Source organism: Spermophilus citellus (genome assembly GCF_964194105.1).
Source record: "Spermophilus citellus genome assembly, chromosome: 4".
In the NCBI taxonomy this organism is placed as follows: Eukaryota; Metazoa; Chordata; class Mammalia; order Rodentia; family Sciuridae; genus Spermophilus; species Spermophilus citellus.
Genome location: NC_138185.1, coordinates 46,424,225 through 46,444,677, shown reverse-complemented (window position 1 = coordinate 46,444,677; position 20,453 = coordinate 46,424,225). Strand labels below are relative to the sequence as shown.

Genomic DNA, 20,453 nt, shown 5'->3' with positions numbered 1-20,453 from the left:
AATTTCTGCATCTCGATTCTTTTTCCTATTTGGAAGCTGTGCTAGCATACAGATGAAAGCAAATGCCAAAGAGCTGTAAGAAAAGGGGAACTGATTAAGAACTGTGTCAATTAACAGCCATCTTTAAAACTAAGTTGGACATGCTTTTACCATTTACAGGAAAAATCTCAAGGCATAAACAGTTCTTTCAAAGTGATGAGATTCTCCTATTATATAAAGTATGACTTGATAATGAATATATGGAAGTAGTCAGAAATCTTATTTGCTAAATCTTATGAGGGAAGCAGCTATTTAACCTCTGTATCACACAGATCCCCACAGGCTCATTAAACTCTTCACTCTTTCTACACTTCACTAAATAAAACTGCTAAAGTCCATAGTTTTCAAGATAGTCTCTCATAATTCTCCAATCACTGACATTAAAGCATAGACTACTCCAAGTCAGACCACTAGAGAAAGCATACCCTGGAAACAGAGGACCCTGAGACAAGACCTTCAGAACCCATTTTTTTTTCCTTTGGGTACCATCCCCAGAAAAATCTGAGTTTTAGGTTAAAAAGTAGTTTGTAATTTACTCAGCATTATAACAGTGGTAGGCATAGAGCATAAATATTTTCTAACAATTATTAATTTAACCTAGCAATTCAATTACTATGAATCTGGTATAAAGAGCTCTGAAGGTAATCTGTATTACAGTAGACTCTTTCAAACATTTAGAAAACAAATTTTCAAATGACATGACATTCACACTTAACAAATGTTAGCATCTTGCTACCCTGTTTCTTCTCCCACCATGCTGCGTCTGTCTGGTTGGGTACCAATCAGATAACAGGAAACAGAGAAATAAAATCCTCATGACGACAGTGGTTTTGAGAATTTGGCACATCACTTACACTTCCTTGATAAATGGGTGCAGCCATAGAGTTAAAAAATAACATTAAATAGTTAGTGCAAAATCTATAAAGTTTAACATTACATTACTTTCTACCTTTCCCAAAGCAATCAAAATACCATGTTAATTATTTCTGTAGTTAAAATTTCACAACTGGGGGCTGGGGTTATGGCTCAGTGGTAGAGCACTCGCCTAGCACGTGCGAGGTCCTGGGGTTTGATCCTCAGCACCACATAAAAATAAATAAGTAAAGGTACTGTATCCAAATACAACTAAAAAATAAATATTAAAAAATATTTCAGAACTGTCCACAAGTTATGAGGGATTAAATAAAGTCAAGGTCTTCATAGAACCACAAGTTTAAAGGAACATCCCTACCTAAAGCAATGCCTAGCTTTATTTATAAAAGGGATACTTTCTGTGGCTCAGTGGTAGAATGCTTGCCTAACATACATAAGGCCCTGGGTTTGATCCCCAACACTACAACACAACAACAACAAAAAAGATACTTTTGTTTTTTTGACAATCTATTGCCTGATTTAACTGCCCAAATATTTGCATTAATGGAATGAATGCCAATCAACTCCACATGCCTTTCTGCATGCTAACTAAAAACCATATTTATAAGTGAAGTGAAGGAAGAAATCCCGTTCATTTTATTTAATTAATTATACAGTGAGGATAAAACGGATTTAAAAGATTTTGCCTAAAGTATTCTCTTAAAATTCTTATAAATTATGTTTTTAAAGTCCTTACCTTTGCACCGATACATGATTTTTTTAGCAATGGGGATTAGAAATCAACCTCTGCTCTGATATTTAGTTTAGAATGTAAAATAACAAATTAGTAAAAACTTACTTGACATTAGTTTTGGAATTTGGGCTTGTCCTCTCAACAGTGGCCTGTATAAGTTTCCCTGGTAAGTGGGAGGTGGTGGTGCAGCATTGCTGTAAATACCAGTTCCTGAGCCCCGTGGCATAACGTGGCTGTAAAAGAATCCCCCACAACACATAAGGAAAAAAATATATATATATCCATCACACTAATTTGACACAATTAATTAAATGCTAGGAGCCGTCTCTTTACTACTAGACCCGAATAAGATGAAAATTAAGAAGTTTAATTTACAATTAAAGTTTAAAACTGCATACAATGGTAATGGTGGTTACACCAAGATTAAATAGTAGTCATTTAAATATAACATTATATATGCAAAACAATAATGTCTTACATTCCCCTACTCCACATTTCCATTTTTTTCCTTTAGGACCTTGCTGTTGCTATCACTATACACATTACTCCTCTACATCTTGCTATTTTCAATTTACTATATCAAACATTTCCCTCTATTTTTAATTTTCACAATTATAATATATATACTACAGAACCATTAAATACTTCACTATAATGAGAGTTCATATTTTTAAGCCTTTCTTCTTATTTAGTGCTAGTATTATAGATATAATGTACCCAAATACTTACACATATAATTGTTTTTCTCTAAAATTATTTTCTCAGGATAAATTAAAAAAAAAGAACATGGATGAAAAATTAAGAGTATCTTTAGAGCTGGGCATGGTGGTATATATGTGTAATTTAAGCAACTCAGAAGACTGAGGCAAAAGGATACCAAGTTCAAAGCCAGCCTTGGCAACTTAGCAAGACCCTGGCTTAAAATAAAAGCATTTTTATGTGGCTTTCCAGAATAGCTGGAATAATGGGAAATGACCCCCCTGCCCCCCAGTCCTGGATCTGAACTCGAAGTATTCTGTCACTGAGCTATAACTCTAACCCTTTTTATTTTGAGACAGGGTCTTGCTAAATTGCTGACTATGCCTTGTACTCATGATCCTCCTGCTTTAGATTCCCAGCTTGCTGGAATTACAGGTGTGCTTCACACAACCACAAGGTATTCTAAGACCATTCTAAATTTGTTTCTTTTAATACTAAGAATGAAGGCTTTCTAAAACAACCACAGTTGCAGCTAATGTTTATTTACACAGTGTTTAGGGACTATTCTAAATGCTCGACACACATTAGTTCACTTAATTCTTACAATGTCATGAGGTAGATGTAATTATTGTCTCCATTTTACATATAATTAAACTGAGGCATAGAGTGGTCCAGTAACTTTTAAAATTATATTAAGTGGTAAAAAAGGAAACTGAATCCAAATATTTAGGGTTCAAAGCCCACTCTCTTAACCACTATGCCACACCGTTTTTCCTATTATTTGGGGAATAAATTACATGCTCTATTTATTGTCATTTCTACAGCTGGGAAAAAGATGATTCAGTGGCTAATAAGAGCAAAAGACAAAAATCAGAAATTTACAAAGAGGAAATATAAATGGCCAATTTAAAAAAAAGGCCAATTATACATATTAAAAGATAATCTGAGTAGAACAAAAATGCAATTCAAGCAATAATGAACACCACTGTTCAAGCACTGGATACACAAAAATTTGAGAGACGAGTTGCATTTACGTACTACTGTACTGATTAACCCTTTATACGAATTCTCTGTCATCCACTAATTCAGCTGAAACTTTTGAGGGTAAAGAGAATGTTTTATTCCTTTAAAATAAGTGTCAGTGGACTGGAGATGTAGCTCAGTGGTACAGCACTTTCCTAGCATGCTTGAGGCCCTGGGTTCAATCCCCAGCACTGTGGGGGGAAACAACAAGGGTGGGGTGGGGAGGTGGGGAGGACACGGGAACGAGGACTGAGATATCTTAAGAGAACACAATACAATTTTCATGCAATATATAAATCAAAGACACAGAGATGTGGATTTCTAAAAGTGAAGAAAAGCAGAAAAGCATCAAAGTCATTAACATCTACAAAATCAGTGTATCTTAGATACCTGTATCAAAAATACTGACTTGCTTTGTCAGATGATTCAAAAAAAGCAAACTATACAAGGGACAGAAACCTACCACTCACCCCAAAGTCCTGAAGGCTGCCTGATCCAGGTGGACAGGCCGCCGGTCCCGGTTAAAGCCAAGCTGGGGCTTCCACTGCCGTCCATTGCTGGATTTTTCCCAGTCACTCGGTTTTAGCACAGCTGCTGGCTTTCTGACCATTTGAAAATACAGTATTTAGTTACAAGGATGAATACCCCCCACCCGTAAAAAATAAACCTAGATAGTTTACTGCTGTTACCTTGCTCCTGGAAGCATTACAGCTTTAAAAATGTAATCTTCAGCAAATTGTGGATCTTTAAAATTAATGCTGAAAGAGAACAATAAACAGTTTAATGATTTAATTAATTCTTGGCTTAATTATCATGGAAACTGACATTCTTTTTGTTTCAACAGAATAAAAATTTTAAAGTCTCTAAAAATTTTCTTAGCCAATGATTTTGCCAAATGGCTAAATATCTTCCTCATCATAATGCCTCTGATTCCTAACACACACCTTCTTATAACTTTCTTTGTGGGAAAGCCATGTTGAAACCAACTGTGGATGATCACAGAGAAATAAGGACATTACTCCTGAGGTATTTCAGTATGATACTAGAGATATGCTGAAGAGGTTCACAAAATAAATAAATTCCTGGTTGGAATCCTGTACCCTTCTTTCCTAATGTTGGCAGACACATGCACATACAAGGTCTTCCTTGTGACCTAGTGACTCAGTTAGCTATGCATTGGATTTATACTTAAAGTTACCAATAATATTTTTATTCATAATGTTAAAAAGTCTGCAAACCCAAGTGTATGAATAATAGTAGACTATTAAAGATAACCAGGGCTCTTTCTAAAAATGGAATCCTAGGGCGGTAGTTTAAAAATTTAGTTAACAGAATACTTAACAATATAAGAAAAACACACACAACGTACTAAACATATATTCATTGAGAGATTATCAATGACTTTATACAATCATCATCTTCTTTAATTATTTTGTACACTTTCCAAAATTTCTCCAATGATTACAGATTTTAGTTATAGCCAATCTATATGATTTTACTGAACTTTTGGACATATTTACATAGCTGATTTTTTTCCTTTTTGAACAATGCCACTTCAACAACTTTTCTGTTACATTGAAAATTTCCTTGTAGTAGAATTTAACTGTATATTTTAAGTGCACTACATTAACTTCACTTTTATAATAAAAATAACATAAGTTCAAAAACAACACAGCTTTACTCACTCAACCATTTCTTCTAACAACTCATCCTTTACTGGTAACTGTTTTCACCTCAAATGTTCCCTACTGAGCAAGGTTGCATAGGGAAGGCAAAATAGGGCAGTGATTGTCAAAGGTTTCAGAGCGTGAAAGAGAAAACAGTAGCTATGATTTGGGCTCATGTAGGGTTTTGCAAATATAAAAAAGAGAAAACTGATAATACAACAGGACTTGCAACTAAAAAATATCTCAGAAGGAATTTTTTCACTTGGCAACCAAAGAAACCATCATCAAAAAGGCTGTGGTTTAAGGTGAGACCAGAGTAGTTACAGTGTGGTACAGAAAATAAATGAAACAAAGATACAGTTGAATTTTACAAAACACGTAAAAGAACTAATACCAATTTTTTTTTCCTTTTTTTTTATTGGTTGTTCACAACATTACAAAGCTCTTGACATATCATATTTCATACATTAGATTGAAATGGGTTATGAACTCCCAATTTTACCCCAAATGCAGATTGCAGAATCACGTCGGTTATACATCCACAATTTTACATATTGACATATTAGTAATTGTTGTATTCTGCTACCTTTCCTATCCCCCCTCCCTTTCCCTCACATCTTCTCTCTCTACCCCATCTACTGTAATTCATTTCTCTCCTTGTTTATTTTCCCATTCCCCTCACAACCTCTTATATGTAATTTTGTATAGCAATGAGGGTCTCCCTTCATTTCCATGCAATTTCCCTTTTCTCTCCCTTTCCCTCCCATCTCATGTCTCTGTTTAAAGTTAATCTTTTCTTCCTGCTCTTCCTCCCTACTCTGTTCATAGTTGCTCTCATTATATCAAAGAAGACATTTGGTATTTGTTTTTTAGGGATTGGCTAGCTTCACTAGGCATAATCTGCTCTAGTGCCATCCATTTCCCTGCAAATTCCATGATTTTGTCATTTTTTAGTGCTGCGTAATATTCCATGGTGTATAGATGCCACATTTTTTTTATCCATTCATCTATTGCAGGGCATCTGGGTTGGTTCCACAGTCTACCTATTGTGAATTGTGCTGCTATGAACATCGATGTGGCAGTATCCCTGTAGCATGCTCTTTTAAGGTCTTCAGGGAATAGTCCGAGAAGGGCAGTAGCAGGGTCAAATGGTGGTTCCATTCCCAGCTTTCCCAGGAATCTCCAAACTGCTTTCCAAATTGGCCACACCAATTTGCAGTCCCACCAACAATGTACAAGTGTACCCTTTCCTCCACATCCTCGCCAGCACTTGTTGTTTGACTTCATAGTGGCTGCCAATCTTACTGGAGTGAGATGGTATCTTAGAGTGGTTTTGATTTGCATTTCTCTGACTGCTAGAGATGGTGAGCATTTTTTCATGTACTTGTTGATTTGATTGTATATCCTCCTCTGAGAAGTGTCTGTTCAGGTCCTTGGCCCATTTGTTGATTGGGTTATTTGTTATCTTATTGTCTAATTTTTTGAGTTCTTTGTATACTCTGGATATTAGGGCTCTATCTGAAGTGTGAGGAGTAAAAATTTGTTCCCAGGATGTAGGCTCCCTATTTACCTCTCTTATTCTCTTGCTGAGAAAAAAAACTTTTTAGTTTAAGTAAGTCCCATTTGTTGATTCTTGTTATTAACTCTTGTGCTGTGGGTGTCCTATTAAGGAATTTGGAGCCCGACCCCACAATATGTAGATTGGAGCCAACTTTTTCTTCTTTCAGACGCAGAGTCTCTGATTTGATATCAAGCTCCTTGATCCATTTTGAGTTAACTTTTGTGCATGGCGAGAGAAAGGGATTCAGTTTCATTTTGTTGCATATGGATTTCCAGTTTTCCCAACACCATTTGTTGAAGATGCTATCCTTCCTCCATTGCATGCTTTTAGCCCCTTTATCAAATATAAGATAGTTGTAGCTTTGTGGATTAGTCTCTGTGTCCTCTATTCTATACCATTGGTCCACCTGCCTGTTTTGGTACCAGTACCATGCTGTTTTTGTCACTATTGCTCTATAATATAGTTTGAAATCTGGTATCGCTATACCGCCTGATTCACACTTCCTGCTTAGAATTGCTTTTGCTATTCTGGGTCTTTTATTTTTCCATATGAATTTCATGATTGCTTTATCTATTTCTACAAGAAATGCCATTGGGATTTTGATTGGCATTGCATTAAACCTATAGAGAACTTTTGGTAATATCGCCATTTTGATAATGTTAGTTCTGCCTATCCATGAACAAGGTATATTTTTCCATCTTCTAAGATCTTCTTCTACTTCTCTCTTTAGGGTTCTTTAGTTTTCATTGTATAAATCTTTCACCTCTTTTGTTAGGTTGATTCCCAAGTATTTTATTTTTTTTGAGGATATTGTGAATGGAGTGTTTTTCCTCATTTTCGTTTCAGAAGTTTTGTCGCTGATATACAGAAATGCCTTTGATTTATGCGTGTTGATTTTATATCCTGCCACTTTGCTGAATTCATTTATTAGTTCTAGTAGTTTCTTTGTAGACCCTTTTGGGTCTTCTAGGTATAGAATGCTCACCATCTCTAGCAGTCAGAGAAATGCAAATCAAAACCACCCTAAGATACCATCTCACTCCAGTAAGATTGGCAGCCACTATGAAGTCAAGCAACAACAAGTGCTGGCGAGGATGTGGAGGAAAGGGTACACTTGTACATTGCTGGTGGGACTGCAAATTGGTGCGGCCAATTTGGAAAGCAGTTTGGAGATTCCTGGGAAAGCTGGGAATGGAACCACCATTTGACCCTGCTACTGCCCTTCTCGGACTATTCCCTGAAGACCTTAAAAGAGCATGCTACAGGGATACTGCCACATCGATGTTCATAGCAGCACAATTCACAATAGGTAGACTGTGGAACCAACCCAGATGCCCTGCAATAGATGAATGGATAAAAAAAACGTGGCATCTATACACAATGGAGTACTATGCAGCAATAAAAAATGTCAAAATCATAGAATTTGCAGGGAAATGGATGGCACTAGAGCAGATTATGCCTAGTGGAGCTAGCCAATCCCTAAGAAACAAATACCAAATGTCTTCTTTGATATAATGAGAGCAACTATGAACAGAGTAGGGAGGAAGAGCAGGAAGAAAAGATTAACTTTAAACAGAGACATGAGATGGGAGGGAAAGGGAGAGAAAAGGGAAATTGCATGGAAATGAAGGGAGACCCTCATTGCTATACAAAATTACATATAAGAGGTTGTGAGGGGAATGGGAAAATAAACAAGGAGAGAAATGAATTACAGTAGATGGGGTAGAGAGAGAAGATGTGAGGGAAAGGGAGGGGGATAGGAAAGGTAGCAGAATACAACAATTACTAATATGTCAATATGTAAAATTGTGGATGCATAACCGACGTGATTCTGCAATCTGCATTTGGGGTAAAATTGGGAGTTCATAACCCACTTCAGTCTAATGTATGAAATATGATATGTCAAGAGCTTTGTAATGTTGTGAACAACCAATAAAAAAAAAAAATTATTCTAAAAAAAAAAAAAAGAAAAGGGGAGAAATCTGCCAAACTCTTTCTATAAGGCCAGCATTACCCTGATACCAAAACCAAAATTAAAAGAAAGAAAAAAAGAAAAAAAAAAAAAAGACTGATATCCCTGATGAACCTTAATGAGCACATAAGCAAAATTTCTCAACAAAATACAAACCAACAAATATGAATCAACCAAACCCAGCAGCACATTGAAAAGATCATAAACCATGACCAACTGTAATTTAACCCAGAGATGCAAAAATGGTTCAATAAATAGATACAGAAGGAATATACCTCAACACAATAAAGGTTACATATGAAAAACCCACAATCAATGTCACACTAAATGGGGAAAATCTGAAAGTGTTTCCTCTAAAGATCTAGAACAAGGCAAAGATATCCATTTTCATCACTCTTATTCAACACAGTACTAGAAAACTTAGCCAGAGCAATCAAGCAACATAAACTGGTAGAAATGATAAACAAATTTAGTCAAGTTGCAAGACACAAAATTAACAACAAAAAAATCAAAATAAGATAGCATTTTATACACCAAAAACAAACTGTCTGAAAAAGAAATTTTAAAAAGTAGTCCCATTCACAATATCCAATGTTTTTAAACAATAAAATACCCAGCAGTAAATTTAACCAAGGAAGCAAAAAATCTCTTATAAAACATTCATGAAAGAAATCAGAGGTCACAAAAAAATGGAAAGACATTTCATGCTAATGGACTGGGAATTATTAATATTGTTAAAAGACCATATTACTCAAAGTGATCTACAGATTAAATGGATTCCCCATCAAAATACCAATGGCATTCAGCACAGAATTAGAAAAAAACAAAACAATAACAAAAAAACCCAAACCAAAACACACACCAAAAAAAAAAAAAAAAAAAAGGAGGCATCACAATGCTTGATTCAAAACATTTACAAAACTATGATAATCAAAACACCATAACACTGACATTTTTTTTTTAAAGGCAGAGACTCACAGAACAGAATAAAAGAAATTAATCCATGTGTTTACAGCCAACTGACTTTTGATAAAGGGGCCAAAAACACACACTAGAGAAGGACAGTCCCTTCAACAAATGATACTGAAAAAACTGAACAGATATATGCACAAAAATAAAACTAGACCCCTACTTCTACAAAAAACAACTCAAATGGACTAAGAACCTAAATTTAAGACCCCAAACTATGAAACTACTAGGGGAAAACACTTCAAGATATTAGAATAGGCAAAGGTTTTTTTTTTTTTTTATATATATAAGATCCATACCCACAGATAACAAAAGCAAAGCTAGACAAATAAGATTATATCAAAGTAAGAAGTTTCTGCACAGCAAAGGAAACAACAGACTCAAGAGGTGACCTACAGAATGGGAGAAAATTTCTGTAAATTATTCATCAGATAAGGGATTCATATCCTGAATATATTATAACTCAAACAACTCAACAGCAAAAAACACACACCACAAATAATCCAAGTAAAAAATGGGCATATTATCTGAACAGACATTTCTTAACAGACACACAAATATGTAAAAAGTCTTCAACATATTCAAATCAAAACCTTCATTAGAATGGCTATAATTAAAAAGACAAGCCAGGAATGGAGGCACATGCCTGCAATCCCAGACTTGGAAGGCTGAGAGAGAGGATTGTGAGTTCAAGGCAGTCTCAGTAATTTATCAAAACTCTCAGCAACTTAGTGAGACCCTATCTCAAGATGAAAAATAAAAAAGGGATAGGGATATGGCTCAGTGGTTAAGTGCCCCTGGGTTCAATCCCAGCATATAATAATAATAATAATAATAATAATAATAATAATAATAATAAAAATGCTGGAAAGGATGCATGAAAGGAAACTTATACACTATTGTTTTATAAGAATTATACAGTCATTATGAAAAACAGGAAGTTCCTAAAAAAACTGAAAATAGAGGGGCTGGGGATGTGGCTCAAGCGGTAGCGCGCTCGCCTCGCATGCGTGTGGCCCGGGTTCAATCCTCAGCACCACATACAAACAAAGATGTTGTGTCTGCTGAGAACTAAAAAATAACTATTAAAAAATTCTCTCTCTCTCTCTCTCACTCTCTCTCCTCTCTCTCTCTCTCTTTAAAAAAAAAACCTGAAAATAGAATTACTGTATAATCCAGCAATCTTACTGCTTACTGGGTATAGATCCATTTTTTGTTTGTTCATTTTTTGTGGTGTAGGGAATTGAACCCAGGACCTCAGCATGCATTCTAACACTCAGCTACACCCCAGCCCTAGTACTGGATATGTGGCCAGAGGAAACAAAATCATTACATCAAAGTGATAAATGATAACTGTATGCCATGTTTACTGTAGCACTATTCATAATAGCCAAGATACAAAATGAACACAGATGTTCATTGACAGGTGAATTAGAAAATTGTGGTATATATACACAATGAAATATTATTCAGTCATTAAAAGGGACAAAATCCTGTCATTTGTGACAACATGGAGAGCATTAGAGAACAATCCCTCAAAGAGATAAATAGCACTAGGAGAGGAGGAAAGGAGGATGGATACCAAGAGGGTAGACAATGGGAATCAAAACACAGATAGTGGGAAGCAGTTTGGATGTTATACAGCACAATTAGGCAACTACAGCTTACAACATTTATATATTTCAAAATAACTAGAAGAGTTTGAATATTCTCAACACAGAGAAATGATAATATCTAAGTAGATAAAAATGCTAATTATGCTCACTTGATCATTACTTATTGTTTACATTTATTGAATTACAACACCATATTCCATAAGTAAAAACATTTCATGTCAACTGAAAAATATTAAATTTGAGGTTGTGTGTGTAAGTCAGAGGTAAAGTGCTTGCCTAGTATAGGTGAGACTCTGGCTTTGATTCCTGACAATGGAAGAAGGGAGAGGGAGGAATAAAGATACGGTCCTGTTTGCAGGACCAAGGAAAAGCACAATTAGAGAAGTCCTTCTCAGTGGAGATCTGAGAGAGAAGCCCAACATAAAAACGATTCAAGCGACTATATTCTCAATTCTCCCAAGGAATATAAATAGCAAGTACCATTCTAGAGGCACAGAACACACAACTTACTTGTTACATACAACAGAAGCTTTAATCTCTGAGGCTTAATTCTCATGTGGAACCCCAAATGCAATGGGCTAGACTGGAGTGCAAAGTGCAGAAACAGAAACAGGCAGGAAGAAAGGCTATGGATTATGGTCATAAAGGGTTTGACTACAACTTAATGCCATTTCAAGTCATCAGTAAGGAAATAAAAGTGATCAAAGATATATTTCAGAAAGAACAAGCAAGCAGCACTTTGAAAGAGGGCGGAACAAGACACCCATAAAGGAGTCATAGATGTGATCTAGGTAAGAGCCTTCAATATACATTTGAAAAAGGGATATTGGGAAACCACACAGAATGGCAGGATTGGAACTAGAATGAAGATCAGATTCAGATGAAGGTTCAAGATAAAGATTTTATCTGCTAGTCATACACAGAAAGACTTGACACTAAGAAAATGAAGGAAATAGCCAAGGTAACATGCTCTTGGAGAGAAGATAGATAATTCCAGGATTGGGAGAATAATCTCTTCCAAAAGACAGGAGTTATTAACAACAGGAAAATAAATCATCTAGTCACTTAATATGTGCAATTCACTGTATGTACTATTTAATAAAAATTTTTTTAAAATCCCATTTTTTATGTTCATGCTCTAAAAGGTAAAAAATTTCCAAGCCATTAAGAAAATAATTTTTCTAGGCATAGTGGCACACTCCTGTAATCCCAGTGGTTTGGGAGAATGAGTCAGGAGGATCCAGAGTTCAAAGCCTGCCTCAGCAATGGCAAGGCACTAAGCAACTCAGTGAGACACTGTCTCTAAATAAAATACAAAATAGGGCTGGAGATGTAGCTCAGGGGTCGAATGGTCCTAAGTTCAAGGGTCCAAAAAAGAAAAGAGAAAATAATTTCCAAGAGTTCCCACATTGTCCCCCCAGAGAACCACATGCAACAAAGCAGTCTATATACTTAACATAGTACAAACCACTAAGAGACAAATGGGGTACCTAGTTTGGAAGTCTCCACTGAAGGAATAAAGACACTATTTATGCTCTCGAAGATTAAAGCATTTTTGTTCCTTGGGTCTTTGAGAACAATTTGAAATCATCCTCTCCTAAAATTAGTTAAACTTCTCCTGGTAAAGAGATTTTTAGTATTTTATTTGGTTCCTAAGAATGTATACTAGGATCTATTATGTTTTTAGGAATGCACTTTTCCAATGTGATAGCTCAAACAAAATTCCTAAAAATGAAACAGACAAAGGAAGAGCCAAAGGGTAACTTTTTATATGAATTCAAACTCTCAAAATTACTTCATATTTTTCTGGTTTATAATTTAAATTCTTAAAAGTAGAGCATTGATGGGGAAAAAAAGCAGAGATTACCCTTTGACAATTTTCACCATCGGGGACTAAAGCATCAATTGTGGAGAGTTTTCCTGTGGAGGGAAAACATTAAGTAACCCTGAGACACCCAGGAGCACCCAAAGTCTCACAGAAGTCAAGGAAAGAAACAAATAGTTAACACAACTGTCTTTGGGGTCTCGAGATGTAGCTCAGTGATAAAGCACTTGCCTAAAGCATGAGGTCCCAAGATTGATCCTGGCCTGCAGCAGAGCCAAACAAACAAACAAATCCCACCCACCCCAAACAAAAACAAAAACTAAAAAGCCCTGGAACAGCTAAAGGACTCAACAGGCTGACCAGCTAAATTGTGTTTGAATTTATATTATTTTACCTAATTCTGCAGAAGTATTTTCACTTTACTTTTTCTAAATATGGGAACAACATTGCTGATTTACCCAGCATTAGCGTCTACCCACCAGGTTAGCCCCAAGAGCAATATAATGAATCTCTTCCTTAGTAAGTATACTCTCTTACATTTTCATTTACCTGGTTGTACTTCACCAAGTACAAAACAGAAATTTAAAACCTAAACATGGTCGAAAATAAGGAAACTGAACTATGCTTTTATCTGTACTACCATAAAAAGAAAACACAGCAAAGTCTCAATAGAAAAGTAAGGGAATGTACAATATCTTTTCCTGATTTAATTCACTCTAAGTATTATCCTTAGGAATGCTACATCAAGTTCTAGTAACATTTAAGAATAGTGGCACCACTTTACAAAGAAAGCAGAAAATTCCAAATACCAGGCTTCATTTTCACTCTATCTTTCCCTCATACATTCTGTAATTAATGCTAAATCAGCATACCAATGCAAACTGTTCTAGCAGGGAAAATTTCATAATTCATATACTTGACATTTTAAAACACTTAAAGAGTTTATAGAATTGTGACATTCTATCAGAAGAGGTTAACCAGTTCAGTGTCCTACAAAGTATTACAGGCAGTGGAGGTTAAACCCTCCAAAGTGTTTTCCACCATGAAGTTTATTGCTGATTTCATGTATTCCACTTCTGTCAGGCATTTCTTATTTCATATTAGCTGCTTGCCAATAATGAACCTTACAAATGCTGCAGTAATGGTTACATTAAAACTCCATCTCCGCACATATTCACAGTTTTCAAAAAGAATTTCCTTAAAGAAAGAATGTTCTGTTCCTTCCCTGATTTACCCAAAGATGAAAACAAAGTTTGAGAAACACTCATCTAGAGGAAAAAAGGTTGTAACTCTTGGAAGAATCTGGCAAACACTGCTTCCAACACTATAAACAATTGAACCTTTGTAAGGGTTTAGAAAAAAGAAAAACCTAATAATGCTAAAAATAACATGTACAAAATTATGTAAATTATATACTGTGTTTTGTGAGTGGGGAGCAACAAAGGGACAGGCAGAGAAAAAAGGGAAGATTATTTTAAATAAAGGGAGGAAGACACGGAGGCCAAAGAAATGCTGAAGGGACCAGTCTGGGTGGAAAGGAGGTGTCTTTGAAGAACTAGATGCAGGCACAGAGCTATGGCTCTGCCAAATTATGACAGGTCTTAAAAACATAAAAGGGTACATACATGTCAATACATGTATACACCTACCCCTCCAAAGGAACAAAAACTGTGCTGCTTTACTCGAAAGACAACTTTTCTGTAACTTTAAAGTCATACACAGAAGGATTTATATATTTAAAGCTAACAAAGAACTAGTCAAAAAATATTATGTCTAAGAAGACCAGGATGAGGAAAATTAAAGGAGATAGCTTAGTTCTATTCCAAGTTATACTATTAATATGGTGAATGACATAAGATCAGAATTGAAAAAGATCTCTTAGGTCATAGCTGATTGTATTCCCTAAGGGTTCTTCTATGAACTTAAGACAGATGGAATGGTTCAAAGGGGCTGGGAATGTAGCTCAATGATAGAGTACTTGGCCTGGCATGCACAAGGCCCTGGATTCAGTCCCCAGCAGCCCCACCCACACACAGACACAAAAGCTTAATAACTTGTATAATATACTACAAATTAGACTAAATATGATGGGAATAACCAACCCAGCATAAGGAAACAAATTCTCAAAATACAGAATGGATGCATTCAGACAGAGAAAGGGGCAGGGGAATGGCAGGAGTCAAAACAAGTAACAATGGAAGCTGCATTTTTAGATTTTCATTTATAAAGCAAATATAATGCCAGGATGCACAACAAGCCTGGGGACACACACAGATGGACACACACACACACACACACACCCCAAAAAATAAAAAAACTGCAATAAAATGCTTCTTGGCCTCAAGATTATCCCTCAGAGAAAACAATGAAATTACCTCATAAGGTAAAAATTAACTTTACTCTTTCACAAATCTTTATGAAATTAACTCAAAATCAGTTGTACTTTGAAATTATTCTAAGCATACATCTGAATATGCACACAGACCTGGGATTTGTTTTATAAATTTAATTAACAGTGAAAATATAGTGAGTACCAAATACCAAAATCACCTTCAAGCATGGAAACAACCAACTAACATCATCATCAACCAAAAAAAAAAAAAAAACTCCAGGGTCTATCCATTAATTCTTTAACTCTCCTTTGGACAAGCCTCTCTATCCTTATTAGAAAGTTAAGTAGAATTAACTATTTCTACAGGGCTGGGCAGGAAGCCCCTTGAAAAGATGCAGAAAAACTGAGGAGCACAAGCAAAAACGTGACAATCCAAAGAGAGAACTGGTGGAATTAACCAGCCTGAAGTGACAATGCAAGTCAGAGACCCCAAGGGTGAATACACAGAGTCTACATGAATCTATCAGAGCCAGATTGTTTGTGATGGGCTTAGGAGCATGGCTTTAAAGTCTGTACTTCACCCTTAACAAAGGAGTACAAAGACAAAGAGCAGGACAAATTATGTGTAAAAATAAACAAAACAAAACAAAACAAAATCAACCAATTCAGGAAGATTTTTCCTAACTTTCTATAAAGAAAAGGCTTTCTAGAATGACATTTACTACCTAAATCCATTAAAGATAGGAAATAAACATGCATATACTTGAAAAATCTGCACATAATCTAAAATATTTTCTGAGAGAGATTAAAAAATGGGTAAGAAAGGAAGAATCAAGATTAGAGGCCTTTACTAAATTCTTAAATATCTGAGATGTATTTGTTTTAGTTTTGCCTAAATAATGGAGAAAATGAAAATAAACTCTGCTGTCAGTCAAGATTACTAATTACATTACACAAATGAGTAGTAAGTATTAATTTTTATTCTAAACAATCATATTTTACATTATTTTTTACTCAGTAGAAAGTACTATCACTGCTGAAGAACTGAGGGATAAATAAGTTTTCCAGAGAGGAAAAATCAGCTCTCAAGTTTGTGATAACCTTACTTACTTATTTATTTTGCAGTGTTCGGGATTGAATCCAGGGACTCATGTATACTAGACAATAGTTATATGGCTGAGCTATACCCCAAGCCCACCAGTGTAATAAAAATTTTCACAAACACATTCTGTCTCATCTTAACTAAAACATATCATATAACGTTTTTGTTTTTAAACTGTACAGGACCACAACTATAAAAATAATTAATATAGTAAAGTTGTGTGAGCTGCTGGGATGTAGAAGCCTGTTTGCTTCTATATGGCAAACTACTAAAAACTCCTACTCTCCACCTCCCACTTTCCTAATCCAGGAAGAATTAGAGGTTGTCAGGGGAAACCAGAAAACAGATAAGCATGCTTGTTAAATCAGTAACCTTAACAATATACATAATTTAAAGTCAAGAGGTCCTGCTCTGAGGTCTGCAACACAGGGACTCTCTACCAATCTCAAAGCATTGGTGGATTAACAGTTGCCAATTCCTTGTGAAATCAGAGTTCTTTTAAAATTTTATTCATTTGCAAGTTCAGAGATGTGTTCAGGGTGAATGCTATGAATTTAGGAAAACTTACCTGATTGCAGAGTTCTGTGTCAGATCTCGTAACATGGGAACAGGAGAACATACTACTCTAAAAAATAACAAGAAGAGAACCACCCATTTGTAAACTATAACCTTTTAGATAATAGGAAGTAAAATGTTAATATGTTTATTAGGCTATAGAAGAGCAAATTAATTAAAATGAACAAACAAAAACACTATGACTATTTGTATCTTTAGAAAATGACCCTGACTTCCTTGTTTATCATCTCCTAAACAAAAAATGATTATGAGCAAAAGTTTATCAGTTTCTAAAACAAAAACAAAACAAAAAACCCTACAAATCAGTAAAGAGAACAGATTAACTTTAAAAAAAAAAAAGAAACACGTACCTCATAAATGAGAAAAATCAAATGATTAGCCATTTGATATTTAAACTCATTAGTAATCAGAGAAATGTGATTATAAATCACTGTCAATAAGCACCCACCAGACTAACAAAAATTAAAATGTTACAATGTCCCAAGAATTTGCCAGGATCTGCAGAGCAATCCGATTTCTCACAAATGGCCACTGGGATTATAATATGATATAACCACTCTGAAAAACACTACATAGTTATCCAATAAAGATGAAGACACACATATTCTGTGCTCAGCAATTCCATTCCTGAATACAAACCTATATATTCCTATTCTCAAACTCTGATCTCAGTTTTTATTATTGTTGTTTAAAATTTTAAAAATTACTGAGAATCTCCAAGAGCTTTTGCTTATGTTCACTATATTATCAATATTTACCTACTGAAAATTAAAACTATTAATTAAAAAATTAAAACTAGTTTTTAAAAATTAAGACATTTTAAAGACAATGAAAAAATCTATTACACGTTAACATAAATAACATTTTAATGAAAAACAGCTACCTTTTACAGAGCAGAATAAAAATAAATGAGAAGAGTATCATTGTTTTACAGTTTTGAAAATCTCAGTATCTGGCTTAGTACCTGTAAGTCACGACTCTCTTTGCTTTTGGTTCTACCTCTTAAAATATCACACTACATTTATTTTCTGAAAAACTCCATTGTGCACTCAAAGAAGAAAATAAGTGAGAAAAACAAGTAATACCATACAATCTTAGTGTCACTATGAAAATAATTATAATCTTGTAGTGCCCTAATAGGTTTCAGGTACCCCAGAATTCCCCGAACAATGTGCAGTCTACCATATGTTAAAGAGCTGGGCTTTGAATCCAAGCCTTTTCTAATCCAGCAGGTTTTACTTTGTGTTAAGTATTATTTTCTCACTATTACAAGAGAATAAAATGTTAGGACACAAGAAAAATGCTAACTAAACCTCCTTCCATTCACCTTAGTTATATACAAATGAATGCTTACTGATCTGGAAGAATGGCTTCTTCATCCAAAGAAAATTTTCCTTGAATCCCATGACAAAGTTCAGGTGGCACATCCACTGGCTGTGGAAAAAGCATTCCTAATTATATACCCAGATGAATAAAAAATTAGGAAATAAGCAGATACTTGTATGTTTAAGTTCTTAGGACTATTATTCATAAAAGCTCACTGGAGTATTATTTATAAGAGTCAAAAAAGGTAGAAATAACCCAAGGATCCATCAACAGACAAACGGGCATATACATATAAATGGAAATGGAAAATAACTCAGCTATACAAAAGAATGGAATTTTGCAATGTACTACAACATGGATGAACCTTAAAAATATACTCGGTGAAATAAGCCAGACACAAAGGACAAATATTGTATAATTCCACTTATATGAGATACCAAGAATAGGCAAATTGAGGGACAGAAAGAAGTTATAGGAGATGGGGGAAAGGAGACAGAGTTTAATTCCTGCAGAACTGCCGTATGGGTGTGTGAGTTTCTGGAGATGAAGTGATGTTGATGACACAATACCATAAAATATAGTTAATGTCACATAATTTTAAACTAAAATATGGTTAAAATGGTAAATTTCAAGGTATGTACATTTTAGTACATACCAGTGGTATACCATACCTCAGTGGAACCTGTCTGATACAGCTCTGAAATGAAGTCATGGAGTGGGTGATGTTTCCCCACAAACAAAACATCACCTCCAAGGCTGTTCCTTTTATCTAAGGGGAAAGTTAGAAAAGAGTAAGATGACGTATTAAGCAATTATATTTACTAGACCCATTTTTGTGAGCACACAACAGTAGCATCTAAATTTGAAAAACAATTCTAGTATGAAGTTTATGACAAATAATTTTAAAGTGACAAACTTAAATGCGTGATGTGTCTCTATGGAAGAAAAAAATAGTTTGACAATGTTTTCAAAGATCAGTAACAAAACGATATCACTGAAAGGTAACTGAATACATTGTAAGATAATTGGTAAGGTTTTCTTATTCATAAAGAACTCAATTTCTTAATATAAGGAAATACAAACTGTATCATCTGAGGATAAAGATTATTCTAAAGATACCTGATGGAGAAATTGTTTCTAACAGACTTTTATTGTACTGGTATTAAACATACATTTTTCAATAGAGCTCAGCTTTACAATTTCTCCATTTAAATACTTTCTACTGTATTAATTACAAAAAAAATGCCACTTTTATGCAAAATAATATTTCAAGTTAGCACTCTAAGGGCAAATGCCTGTTTCCCCCTAATCTTTCAAGCAAGGTTATTATTTCGGAGGCCATGGATGGAGAAGACGGAGGAAATGAGTAATACATTCCCACCAGACAAAAGTATTATTTTGAGTGCATGTCATATAACAACCAAAATGTCAAAGGATATTCTTGAAGTATCACTTTTTAATAAATTTAACAAAGACTTCCAAGTTAATAAATACTACTTAAGTACTACTTCATTTAGAGATGATAGATTAAGAAAGTAAATATCTGTTATATAAAGTAAAATCAGTGATTTATGCTCACTTATAAGAAATATGACAAATGGGGGGTTTAATGTTATAAGAAAATGTGAAGTCTATTTCACAGGCTCAAAGTTGACCAAATGGCAGTAAAAATCTTACTTTCTTCCGGAGTGAGGTCTGGGTATACCTCTTCTAGGGCAGCTCGCAGCCTTCGCTCATCCACGAATGGCAACAGAGCAACACCTGAGGAAATGAACAAACCATCCTAGCTATTAGGATAACCTAATTCCAACTTATTGATCCAAATAAATGATTTTATCTAGTACATACCAGTGGTATACCTTCTTGATATAAAGACATTCTGGAACTGAACTCTATTTTGTCATTTTGCCAAACTCAGATGCAACAATTTTATATGTAGCAGAAGAAAAAAACATTTTCCATATTTCTCATACTTAAAATGGCTCATATAGAAAATTATGGTTTTTGAATATTTGTGGTGATATGATTTTTATTTTTTATTTATTTATTTGGGGGTAGGGACTGAGGATTGAACGCTGGGGCACTCTACCACCAAGCTACACCCCAAACCTGTTTTTTTTTTTTTTTTGAGACAGTTGGT

The 20,453-nt window shown here is 34.9% G+C and overlaps 1 protein-coding gene across 2 annotated transcripts in view; it reads right to left on the bottom strand.

Annotated features, from left to right (window-relative positions):
• Positions 1–20,453, bottom strand: part of XRN2 (5'-3' exoribonuclease 2) — an 81,105-nt gene that overhangs the window by 13,341 nt on the left and 47,311 nt on the right. For both annotated transcript variants that reach the window (XM_081290443.1, XM_081290444.1), the window contains exons 21-27: positions 19,991–20,074; positions 18,985–19,082; positions 18,342–18,421; positions 16,980–17,036; positions 4,057–4,125; positions 3,838–3,969; positions 1,751–1,878 (exon numbers count right to left, since the gene is read on the bottom strand). In XM_081290443.1, coding sequence (XP_081146569.1) covers positions 1,751–1,878; positions 3,838–3,969; positions 4,057–4,125; positions 16,980–17,036; positions 18,342–18,421; positions 18,985–19,082; positions 19,991–20,074 — 648 coding nt within the window. The remainder of the gene's footprint in view (positions 1–1,750; positions 1,879–3,837; positions 3,970–4,056; positions 4,126–16,979; positions 17,037–18,341; positions 18,422–18,984; positions 19,083–19,990; positions 20,075–20,453) is intronic.